At 45.0% G+C, this 12271-nt stretch overlaps 1 protein-coding gene across 2 annotated transcripts in view; it reads left to right on the top strand.

Moving 5' to 3' along the window:
* Positions 1-8033: 8033 nt before the first annotated feature.
* TTC39C (tetratricopeptide repeat domain 39C) overlaps positions 8034-12271 on the top strand; it is a 110665-nt gene continuing 106427 nt past the window's right edge. For both annotated transcript variants that reach the window (XM_036823561.1, XM_036823563.1), the window contains exon 1: positions 8034-8302. In XM_036823561.1, the coding sequence (XP_036679456.1) occupies positions 8151-8302 (152 nt within the window). In that variant the 5' untranslated portion in view covers positions 8034-8150. The remainder of the gene's footprint in view (positions 8303-12271) is intronic.

A 12271-nucleotide genomic window follows, 5' to 3' on the forward strand; every position in this document is an offset into this window, starting at 1 on the left:
AGTGATTTCTCGGTGTCCACATCCTCCTTTTCTCCTTAATGAGGGCCTGTCTTCTTCTGATTGGTTACCCTCTGCAGAGTGTGTCTTTCAACTCTGGATGTATCAACCACTAGCTGATGAAATGCACAGAATTTCTTAAGGTATTACATGACACGCTTTTGTTTTAAAACTCTAAGTATATACCTTTATCCTCAGGTTAATAACACAACTGTTCATATCCAAGGATATAAAGATGATTTACCATCAAAATCATACATTAAGCTACACTTTCACTCATTTATTTGTGCAGTATTTCTGAAACATATACTACGGGTAAGAAACGTACACAAAGATGAACAGTAGCTTCTCTGCTTTCCAGAGTTGTCACTCAGATGACTCTTTCACATAGGGCTGTTCCCTGACATTAGACTCACCTGGGGTTTTCAGTAAAATGCAGACACCTGGGCTCCACCCCAGTTTTAGTGACTCAGATCACATATGAGATCATATATTTGCCTGTATTCAAAATACCTTCTAAATGTAAGTGATATTCTTACTTTCAGGAAGAGATGGTGATAATGGCCATATGAAACTCAAAATGGTGTGTGTGTGTGTGTGTGTGTGTGTGTGTGTGTGTGCTCCCTCAGTCAGGCCTTCAGCAGGTACTAGGTTTTACTTTAACAACTAAGACTTACCCACTCTATGCAATAAGACCTATGTTTAAACCTCACTTGAACTCTTACTGGCTGCATGGGCTTGAGAAAATTATCCGACTTGTTTGTATTTGTTTTCACATCCGTAAACTTGGGATAAAGCCCACCTCACAGGGTTACTTTGAGAATTAAGTGGAACAACATATGTAAAGTCTTAACCCAGCACCAGGTGTGTTGTGATGGTAGCCAGCATCTATTCCTGATTTATGGACACTCTTCAAGATGAGATTTCTTTTTTTTTAATAATAAACTTTTTTTCTGCCCCAGATATATGAAATCGAAGATTCAAAACACTGTTTTTCACTTTGTCATTTAGAATGATTTAAAATTTTTTTAAATTAACAGCTTTATTGAGGTATGATTTACATACTGTAAAATTCACCATTTACAGTGTACAATTCAATAGTTTTTAGTATATCTGCAGAGTTGTGCAGCCATCACTGTTTTCTAATTATAGAAGATTTTCAAAATAAATTTTTTAGCATGTGTGTGTGTGCATGTACCCTTCATAGGGAAGCGAGCTTGTTTAATAGAATCTTTTAAAACAAATATCCAATGTTATATACTGTAGTGGATGTTTTCTCCTTTACGTATGAAACTTTTTTTAAAAGATATTATTTTTTCATTTAATTCCTTTTCTGGAATTGTCTTCAAAATTGTATTCAGGTTCTTTTTTTTTTTTAATATTTATTTGGTTGCACTGGGTCTTAGTTGTGGCAGGCGGGCTCCTTAGTTGTGGCATGTGAACTCTTAGTTGTGGCATGCATGTGGGATCTAGTTCCCTGACCAGGGAACGAACCCAGGCCCCCTGCATTGGGAGCACGGTGTCTTAACCACTGTGCCACCAGGTAGGTCCCTTTTCATGTTCTTAAAAATATCTTTAGTTGTGGTGGATCTTCTTTTGAAGAAAGATGTGAAAGTAACCAAAAATAGTGATTAGCTTCCTTTTGATAACTAATGGGGGAACCCAAACTGGGTAATACTATTTGGGGGCTCAAAAATCAAGGACTGGCTATAAATTAGTGATAGAGGTATTCCAATGTGGCCCATATGCTAACCCTGAAGGGGTAAAGAATCAACAAATTAATAGAAAATCAGTGAATATCAGTTCATAAGGTAAACATCTGTTATAACCATTTAAGGAGTAAATCCAGGAATTAAATGGATTCTGACAAACTTTATAGTGAGGTCTACTATGATACTTACCATATTGTACTATGGATGTGTATCTGGCTATATGTTTTGTCCTCAGTGTTGAGAAGCCTTGTAATATTTGTCTAAATATTGCCAGCACTTCCCCCTGTTCTGACACAGTGAGAACACGCAGTGAGTGCCCTGTGAAAACCAGAATGTCAGGGCACCCTGCTCAGTGGTGTCCATACACTGCACAAGTAAAACCTGTGTGGATTACCCACATTGATAGAAAACTTTTTCAACTAGTTCCTTAATTTACCACGGGGAATTCAGTGGTGCTGAGTTCTCGGTTGGGGCACCCAGATTGCTAACTTAACCCCAGAGCAAAACACAAGTGATTAAATGAATAAGGCATTATTTTATATTAACAACGTGTCTCTTCTTGCAAAGATAAACCAACCATAGCTGACTGCAAAACATGTTACACACACAGGATATATAGAAGATGCATTTTTTTAAATGTTCATACTAAATATTATTGATTTCCTTGTCCAGCCATTCAAGCAGTGTCAAAAACATATTAATGGGTTATTAAAGCAAACACAATTCAGACCCAAATGAAGAACTCTAAGACCTAGATATTTTTACTTTATACTTTTTATACCCTCTGAAGAAAATTGGCACTTCTTCCATTGGCATTAAAATAGCAAACATATGCTGTTTATATTAGAAATGGTTTAAATTAATCATCTCCGTATGATGCATTTGGTTATTTAATTGCACAGGTTTTCTTGTAGCTGGATATTTCAAGATAATGATGTTGGGAAAAAAAGATAATGCCATTGACAATATAAGAACAGAAGGATCCACTAGCTTTCATTAATATTAGAAAACTAATTGTATGGATTCAGATAATATCTTGCTATTACAGCTTATTCATGTGCCCACTCTTGCAGCTACTTGCCTTGAAGGTACTGATTGTCTTCATATCATAAATGGGGAAACTGAGGCTGAAAGAGGTTAAGTAAAATTGCCCCACGTCACAAAGGTAATGCTTTGCAGAACCCAAATCATAGTCTATGATTTAAGCCCAATCTCCATCTCCCTACACTTTCAACTCACCATACAATTGACAAACAGGGATTGAGCACCTACTGCGTGCTCTAGACAGTCCAAGTGAATCTGACTACACTTTATGATTTGGAACAAATCCACTCTGGGAAGCCGGTGATGAGCCACTGCTGCTTCCACTGAAACAGATTCACATACGTGGTTATGTGAGTGGAAATGTGTCCCCTCCTTCCTCCTATAGTCATGGGAGAAGCATAGAGGTTAGAGAGAACTGAGCCATGCCATGTGTTGTCAGTTAGTGTAGGAAAGGCTTAATGTTAGCATAATAAGGCCAGGATTGTTAGTAAGAAATGGGTAACGTTAAATGAAGAGAAGGCAAATAATTTCCTTGTTTAGATAAAAATGGGGATTCCGGATAGAAATTAATCACAGTGGAAGGTATATTTGGTTTTAGGTACTCCAGGAGAAAACCCACCAGGGCACTCCCGGACCTTTTGGCACCTTTCCCCTCCTTCATCCACGGGACCAGAGCTCCTCTGCCTCGTACCCCCAACCCCCCTGCAGGACTCAGCAGACCCACAGACCTTGAAATCAGAGACAACCTCTCCCTCTATAGAGCAACAGTCGGCAGACAGAGAAGAGAAGCCGTGGACATTCACCAGAGGCTGCAGAATGCTCAAGTCATGAGAGGGACCAAGGGACAGGGAGGCTTGATTATTTCGGTAAGGAGGAGAGAGGGATGGTAGATTACGGAACAGCAAGAACCAGTGACTAGCAAGCAGAGAGGTTAAAGGGAAGGGACGCAGGAAGAAAGGCAAAAGGAATGGGGGAGGGAGGGAGAGGGAGAGCCTCTGAAGACCAGGAGAGGACCTGAATTTCCACTCAAAGACACATCCCAATCAAGAGCTTGGACAGGAGGCCTCACTGCTTGAGCCACGCAGGGGAGGAATCTAGGCAGCAGCACAATGATCTAAACTCTAGTAAACACCAGTTTAAGCCCCCACTGTGGTCCATTGGGTATTTGATTTGGGGAAAGACAGAGGAGAAGGTATCCAATGAGAAGGGAACGGTTTCCTGCTCTGTGGTCACTGCTGTAGTTTCCAGGGCAGCCTGAGTATCTTGTTGGAGACATCCATCCTGCTGGAGAAGCAGCCAGGTGGACCCCCATGGGTGCCCCCCTCCTTAGAGGCCAGCTAGTGATCCACCTGTGAGCAGAAAAGAAAGGAACCTGCCACAAAGTTTTGCATATCAACCCTTGACCTGATTTGCCTTCTAATTAAAAGTGGTTAACTAAATCTACCCTCACAAGGCTACCCGACTAAATCTTCAGTAGAGTTAAAGACTGAGTTTGATATCAAAGCTAGAGTAATATGAAAATGTAGTGACATTAATTTCCCGGCTCTCCTCCTTTTTAGAGTTCCAGACATTCTGGAAACCTGTCTTTATTTCAATTGGTAGTGCAGATTTACAAAGATCCATTAAGGCATGGATATTAGCATTACTAAAGAATTTGAATATAACCGAAGCACAAGCAAGATTTTCTTAAAGTAATATAGTCTCTAAAGGCATTTAAAATATAATTCCAAAATCCCAAAACATGTTTAGGAAGACAAGGTTAAGGGATGTTTGTTGGTTGTCTTTCTGACGTCCATTTCCTGACTTCCTTTTCCTAATAGATGTGGAATTTCCCAGCCAAGGAGTTTGGATGGAATTGGTTCCACCTCCCAGATGCTGGAGAAGGCTCTGATTGGCTTAATTCAATTATAATGCCATTCCGCCCCCCGCCCCCCCCAACACATACACACACTGATTGGTTTAAGGATGAGAACCTGACCACAGTCAGGCCAATCAAAGCCAATGTGGTTCAATTAGGGGATTTTTGTTGCAGTTAAGCATTCAAGAAGCAATGCCTTCCTACTGGATGTGAAGAGGCAAGCAGGCAGCCATGGGAGCTTCCAGCTGTTTGGGGACCAGGAGAGGAGGGCCTTCTGAGAATGGAGCCACCAAGCACCAAAATGGTAGAGCTGCGAGGTGGTCAGGGGGAGAAACTGGGTCCTAGTCATAGTGTTTCAGCCCTGGACAGCCTCATTTTGGAAAACTCCTTTCATGAATCAATACATTTGCTATTCTGAGCCAATTTGGGTCAGGTTTTTCTGTTACTTGAAACCAAGACATCTTATTAAAAAAATCTACCGTGTAAAGGATAATACACATGTCTAAAACTTTTCAGTGATCATTTGAACTTGGAGTTTCATTTTCATAATGAAATCTCATGAGGAACCACAAAGTACTGACAATGCCCACAAGAGGTCTATGGAAGGAAAATAGGTTCTTTCCTCCCCTTGAGAGGAAAGTGCACTGAAGACTGCATTAGTTGTGCAGAGGGTGCTGAAAATCTCGCAATTTCAAGTGCATCATGCCCTAACGTGTTCGTAATCTAGATTTCTTTTCCTTTTGTAGATAATATACACCATGACCCCTTAAATATCCATCATTAGCTGCCATTATTATCCAGTGAAGAAAGCACAATCAGCCTTAATTCCCCACCTGCTAGGTGAACCTTGGGCAGGTGTCATTGCCAACTACAGCTGCAAGCATAATTACTGGTCCGTGTGTTGTCTCCCTTCAGGATCATGGGGCCCGTTTTGAATCCTCTTTGTGTCCCTCATTACAGAGCAAATATTTGAAAACGTCCGTTCATGCTGCTGCTGCTAATCTAATTGTTTTGGTATGTGGTTAAATCCAGCGTGACACGTATCTGGTGTATATTACCTGGCAGAGTTATCCTCCATCCATATTGCCCCTCCCTTGCCTATTATGGGGTGCTGGGAAGTTGCACTGGACCTTGCCTCAGTCTTTCAACAGTTTAATTTCACTAAGTCTGCGTCACTGATTGTGCTAGGTTCTTGAGATGGAACTAGCCCCACAAACATGGCTTTGAGTTTGCTCACCCCTCCCCCCATCAGCTGCAGGGTCCCAGGAATAACTTGTTAACAACACCCATGGTGCCGTCAACGCCTTGACTGTTTCCCCACCTCTCCTCAAGTAATAGGGACATAGAGAACTGTGTGAGGCGGCCTTCTCCAGTTGGGGGAGTACAGGCTATCTGCTAAGTTTGGTATTGCTCTCCTGGTTTCCCTCCCTTGTTGACTAGATTGTTTCAGGGATTTGGGGGTGGATGGTTCCACAGATCCAAAGTTCAGGCAGTTTGTAAGCACTGGGCATGTTGTCAGCTCCCGTAACCACTAGCAGTATGTTCCAGTGGGGTTCCTTTCTGTGCCAGAGGCCCATGTGAGCCCCATGGACGGTATAGTACCTAAGACCCATGTTAGAGGGCCCTGCTCATCACAACATACACACACACACACACACACACATTTATTAAGGAACACATAGGCACCTCTATCACTGGGGATCTGGCACTCAGTGCTGGTTCAATGGAACCTATAACCTGTGGCAGTGCTGATGTTTGAAACTAACACTATTTTAAATCCAGTAGTGCTTGGATTAAAAAAAAAAAATTGGTCAACTTGTCATATCCTTCTCAGAGCACATGAAGGCAATGATTCCTCCCTTACAAAGTATTATTTCCCAGGGCTGAGAATCATCCATCATCTTGCTTCTTTTGGTGTTCTAATTTGTGGCTCCAGATGTACTCAAGAATTAGCATGGCTTTGTAACAGTTATACACGACAGCTAAGGAGTGACAACAATTCACATTACTCTTAAATTTGTATAGATGAATGTTGGGACTATAGTATGGATTGAGATATTCATGTAAGGAATGGCACAAATCACAAAACAAGTGATAGCTACTTACAGGATGAAATTATATTATTTTGTAATATTTTCTGGGATCATTTATCTTATTGATCCCATTATAATGCTGGACATGATATTTACAATTCATGGGTTATCTCGAAACCTGAACATCGTTTTAATTTTTAAAGACAATTTCGATTGTAATTGTAAATTACAATTGTAAATGCTTTGGCAGAGCAAAGTTTCTCCAAATTGAATTTAATAAACTACACTTTAAGAACTACGACGATTTAAGAAAGGTGGTTTAATTTGACATGAATAACATAATCTTGATTGTAACAACATACATAGTGATTTTGCTAAGATAAAGGTGAGAAAAACTAATTTATGGAAAAATGACAAAAATCAATTTATGGATTGTTTGCCTCCCTAATATTACGCACACACACATCACCAGCCCATCATCAGAATTTAGTCAATAATGGCTAAATTCAGTTATCTTTGGCGTTTTACTGACATTCGGTCCTACGGAAACCACAGCTTTTCACTTATTTTTCTCTTCCATTGGTAAGAAAGCATAATTGTCAGGGTGAGAGTAGAACGCACAAGAACAGCTTAATTTATAACTCCTAAATATTTAGGTATATGCCATCTGGGCCACCATTTGCCTTCTTGCCCCATCTCGCAAATGCTGGTGGCGGGCCGGAGAGGGTGGGTGCCACACACCCAGGACCTCGCCGCTCCAGTTCTTCAACGCTGGGCTCGGGGCAGCTGTCGGGCAGGTGCCCGGAGGCCCCGTCCCCGCCGCCCACCTCCTCGGGGATTGGCTGCCGCGGGCTAGTAGGCGGCCCAAGGGTGCGGATAAAGTTGCGGGTCTCGCGCGCGCTGCTTGCGTGGGGTTTCAGTCACTCGGGGCAAAAGCGAGGCGCGCTCTCGCTGCGGCCCGGGCGGAGTTCCCTGTCCGCTCTGCGAACCCGTCTGCCCTCTCCAGCTTCCCTGCGACTCCCGGGTCCGGCCCTTTTGGAGGAGGGGGTCAAGGGCCGGGCCCAGGGGCCTCGCTCGTGTCCGGGCAGACTCGGCGCGCTGGCCCCGGGCTGCCGCGCGACGGGCGCGGTGTGAGGGCCCGGGGCGGCGCGCGAGGGCTGCAGGAAGCGGGGGCGGCAGCGGCTCGGCCCCGGGTCCGGTGGGGTAGAGACACCCGGAAACGGATTCCGTTTCGGTGGCGGCGCGAGCCGCGCGCCTCGGAGGGGACGGGCGGGCGGCTGCTGAGTAATCCCCGCGGCGGCGGGAGGCGGCGGCCTGGGCGCCCACGTCCCCCGCCGCGCTGCAGCTGGACTCGGGCTCCTCCCTCCGCGCCCCGCCCGCCGCGCCCCTCCCCCGCGCCCGCTCCGGCGCGCTCCGGGCAGGTAGAGCCGGGCTCCGGGCGCGCGCGGGGGCCGCAGCAGCTGCTACCCCACCTCGCCTCGGCCCTGCGCAGAGCCTCGCGCGCCCATGGCTGGCTCGGAGCAGCAGCGGCCGCGGCGGCGGGACGACGGAGACTCGGCGGCGGCGCCCCTGCAGGACGCGGAGCTGGCCCTAGCCGGCATCAACATGCTGCTCAACAACGGCTTTAGGGAGTCGGACCAGCTTTTCAAACAATACAGGTGACTGACGCGCCCCGCTCCCCCGCCCGGCACGCGCACCTCGGGGCCGGCTCGCGCGCTTCCCTTTGCGGCCCGTCCCAGAAGCCCCCTCCCCCTCCCGTCGGTTAGTGATCCTTGGCCCTGTCGCCTTTCCCCGTGTCTTGTCCCTCTGCCTGAGCTGCAGCCGGCGCCTCTGCCACATCTCCCCTTCCGCCTCCACCCCTGCTCCGTGGTCCTTTCTCTCCGAGGGACTCGCCGCGTGTCTTCCCGGCTCCTGCTCTCTTCCCTCACTTTCTCCCGGCCTCGCCCTCCAAGAGGGGCGCCCGGTGTTTGTCCGATTCTCTCTCATGGGTCGCCTCCCCCGCCGCCGGGTCCGGAGCCCGTTGGCTTTGAGACCTGGGGCCGGATGCGATTTGAGGCAGCCGCGAGCCCGGGACTTGCAGGGTTGTGACTCCGGCTAGCGTGCTGCCTTTGTGACACGGACCACACCAGCTGCATTGTGCCTGTTTCTTGTGCCTCGCGTTACTTTGCATCGTTGTGCATTGCAAACGCTTTCCTTGTTTGAAAACATATGCATAACTGCCTGGCCGTGCAGGAATTAAAAAAAAAAAAAAAAAAAAAAGCCGAACTCTGCTTACTCACCTCTCTCTGCCTTCTAAAACTCAGTCCCCAAAATGAGTTGCTAATGCCTTTCAAGCGAGCGAATTTATGATGGATTTCTCTAACTTAAAGGTAGAAGAAAATGGAGGGATTCTAAATATACGGAAGAGTGGGAGGAAGCACACGTGTGTTCAGTTAATTTTTTATTCCTCTTTTTAAAAAATGAAGCAAAAGAACTGAAACCTGGTTGCTTTCTCGTGGGTGTGGGAGGAGCCTTCAATTTCTTTGGGGAGCAGAAGCATCCGCTTTCTGGTTTAGGAAGCAAGTTTGTGATTTGTCCTTCTAGTGTTGACAAGACTCAAGGATGTTGATTAGCAGATTCCCTGTAAATGTTTAAGGGCCAACTGCTGCATTTCTTTAGAGCCGGTGGTCTGGTAGGAATTAGAGGACCAAACCAAATGTGCAGCTGTGATTGAGAGCCACGGTCTGTAAGCAAATGAGGGACGGTGGGATACAGACGCCTGAAGTTTTCAGACTTAAAAGAATGGTGGTTTTTTCCGGTGGGAGCTTCCACATGCTTAATGGCAAAGCAAGTTATCTCACAACTATAAACTTTTCACTGAGACATTTTACTTTTAAATCAGTTTTTAAAAAAAATCTGCAAATGGAAACTTCTTAGCTTTATTCAGAACATTTTATTTTTAAAGCATTCAGTCTGATTTCAAGCCAGAATTTCATCAAGGATTTCCAGAGGATAGATTTAAGAGACTCGTCTCACAGTGTCTCCTGTAGCTTTTTTGAGCCATCTGAGAATGTATTTCATGAAAAAAAGTTTCATTTACTGTGCTTTGACTCTTTAAAGACATAGGAATTGATGTTGTATCAGAGAGGAGTGGAGAAAGTCTCAGAGTCAAGTTTATTTTCTTCAGTTGCTGATCAAGATACGGCGCTTGCATATTTCAACACTTCTTGCCTTGAAATGTTCTGTTACTTATTTTAATGATCTTCTTTTCCCTCTAAAGTGCTTTAACATACTTAAATTACTACCTCATGGTTCCCATATATTGAAAGCATGAACTAAGTCATTTTGCCTCATCTAGCCACCTCTGTATGCACTGTTGCTGGAGGGCAAATTTTGAGCGATAGGAAGGCTCTTCTCACAGCAAGGGCGGGAAAGATACACCTTGAAAGGTGTTTCTCTGTGGGTGTTGGGGCCGGGGGGAGGGGTCGGGGGGGTGCTTACGCTGGATAGCTAGGAGTTGTAGCTGTCTGCTTATATTTTGAAACGGGAACCGAGGATAAAAGAACAAGATACTGTAGTGTGTCTTCTCTGCTAAGCACAGTGCCAGGCGCATTCCCTTATATTCTCACTATTCCAGTGACAACAAAAGAGTGAGGTGTATTTTATAACAGTGTTGTAACGAGGCACTCAAGTCTCTGTGTTTAGCGTGGCCCAGGACACAAGCCCTGGTTCTAAATCCAGGGCTCTTTTCATTAAGCCATTCCTGCCTGTCCTGCCTAATTGATTATATTTTGTAATTTGCCCTGTGACCTTGTTTTCCAGCAACTTAAACTGTTCTTAGGAGTGGATAACGGTAGCATTAATCCTATCAGCTGTCCGGCAACCAAGGCTGCCATCCTAGTTGTCCACTTTTTGTAGCTGCTGACTTTGGTTTCTCAATTCGCTTACTTGCCTATAAAATGGGAATCGCGCACACCTGTAGGGTGGTGGTTAGTATTAAAAGAATTCACGGCAGCTGGCACCGCGTAAGCGCTCAATAAACACTAAGTAGCTTTTGTACCTGATGTCTTCCTCACTATTATCGTGCTTTCTTCTTGATGGCATAGTTTGAATAGAAGACAAAATGTCCTGAATGCAGGTAGCCTTTCTATTTAAAGTTAGCCTCACATAATGCATTTGAAAGACTTGGGTCCTATTATGCATTGGGACACTTCTCTTCCAGTTCCAGAGTCGAATGGCCAGCTGGAAAACCCAGCAGTGATTTCGTAAGTGTTTGAGGAACACCTCTAGCTCAGTTTCTCTACAGAAGATAGAACAATTAGATTATCTCTTTTCTTAGGATTCTTTTGTCACCACCCTTCCCATTGTAGTAAAAATTCCAGAATCCTATCGTTAGTTTAACAATAGAAACATTTTGTGCCTAGTGTAACAATAACACTTTAAGAAACTTAAAGCAAGAAGGTCGGTCACTTTCTCTTGCCACATTACTAGGATGATAAAAGTTTCACCAACAGCTACCTAATGAGAAAATGGTTACTTGGCCATTCTGAATTAATGGAAAGCCGGGATTGTATAATTCAGATATTGTACATATAGGAGTTAAAAATATATGCACAGTAGAGGCTTTCTTTTGAGATATGAGACTCCGTAGTTGGGATTTCAAAATGTAGCTGCCACTTCTGTTGTAACTGTAGTAGTGTAACAGGCTACGCTGTTGTTGATGCTCAGCCCCTGTCATGCGCTTGGAGATGTGTTCCCAGAGGTTGGGGCACATTGGTGCTGCTTTAAGCCCAGGGGTATACCTTTGTAAGTTCGTGATCCTGACCATCTGAAATCACATTCCTCGTGCTGGTCGGGGGGCTCAGTGCTCTCATTCAGCAGTGTTCACTCCATCTCCCACACACATACACACTCTCACTGTTAACGACGTTCATGTGTGTGACACACACTCAGACCTGTAGGTACTCAGGCTCGTGATAAAAGATAGGCTGTGGTTATGTGCACGAGACAGGCACTAGGTTTTCAGGTGTTGAGGTGCAGGTTAAGATTGGCTGGTGGGGAGGCTGGGAGACGTAGCCTGGAGGACTGGAGAGAAGGAATGTGTAGCCCAGCTTGAAGGAAAATTTTCCAGAGGATCTGTTGCTGAGCGCCATAATGGGGTGAAAGTGAGTAAGTTGAAGGAGAAGGAGTTGAGGTGGGGGAGGGGAGGAGAGGAGAACGTGAGCGGAGGTGGGTGGAAATGGAACTCTGGGAGAGGAGATGTGAAATGGCTTCTGGAGAAGGAGGGTGAGAGCTGCCAGCTGATTAGTGTTATTTAATTGTCATGTTGGATGGTTTTTCTACACTTGATTTTTCTCAGATCCGCTGGTTGGTCCATGTTTGCTGGGAGTCAGCTCTGCCTTTCAGGGTTTTTAGTTAACTCATGCTCTCCGATGACTGTCATCCTTCACAGTGTGGCTGTCACATCTGTAATTAACACCTGGCTCCTTGGGCCTCAGGATCCTAATGTCACCATCTTTTCTCTTTTTGGCTTGAGATACTACTTTTTTAATGGAAGGACTAGTAGAGGTGAAACACACTGAACTCTGAGGAGAACAGAAGACATTTGGAGCTCCTGGCCCAAAGAGCTTTGTGGTTCTTATTTCATA

The sequence above is a fragment of the Balaenoptera musculus genome, chromosome 14 (assembly GCF_009873245.2).
Source record: "Balaenoptera musculus isolate JJ_BM4_2016_0621 chromosome 14, mBalMus1.pri.v3, whole genome shotgun sequence".
NCBI classification, from domain to species: domain Eukaryota; kingdom Metazoa; phylum Chordata; class Mammalia; order Artiodactyla; family Balaenopteridae; genus Balaenoptera; species Balaenoptera musculus.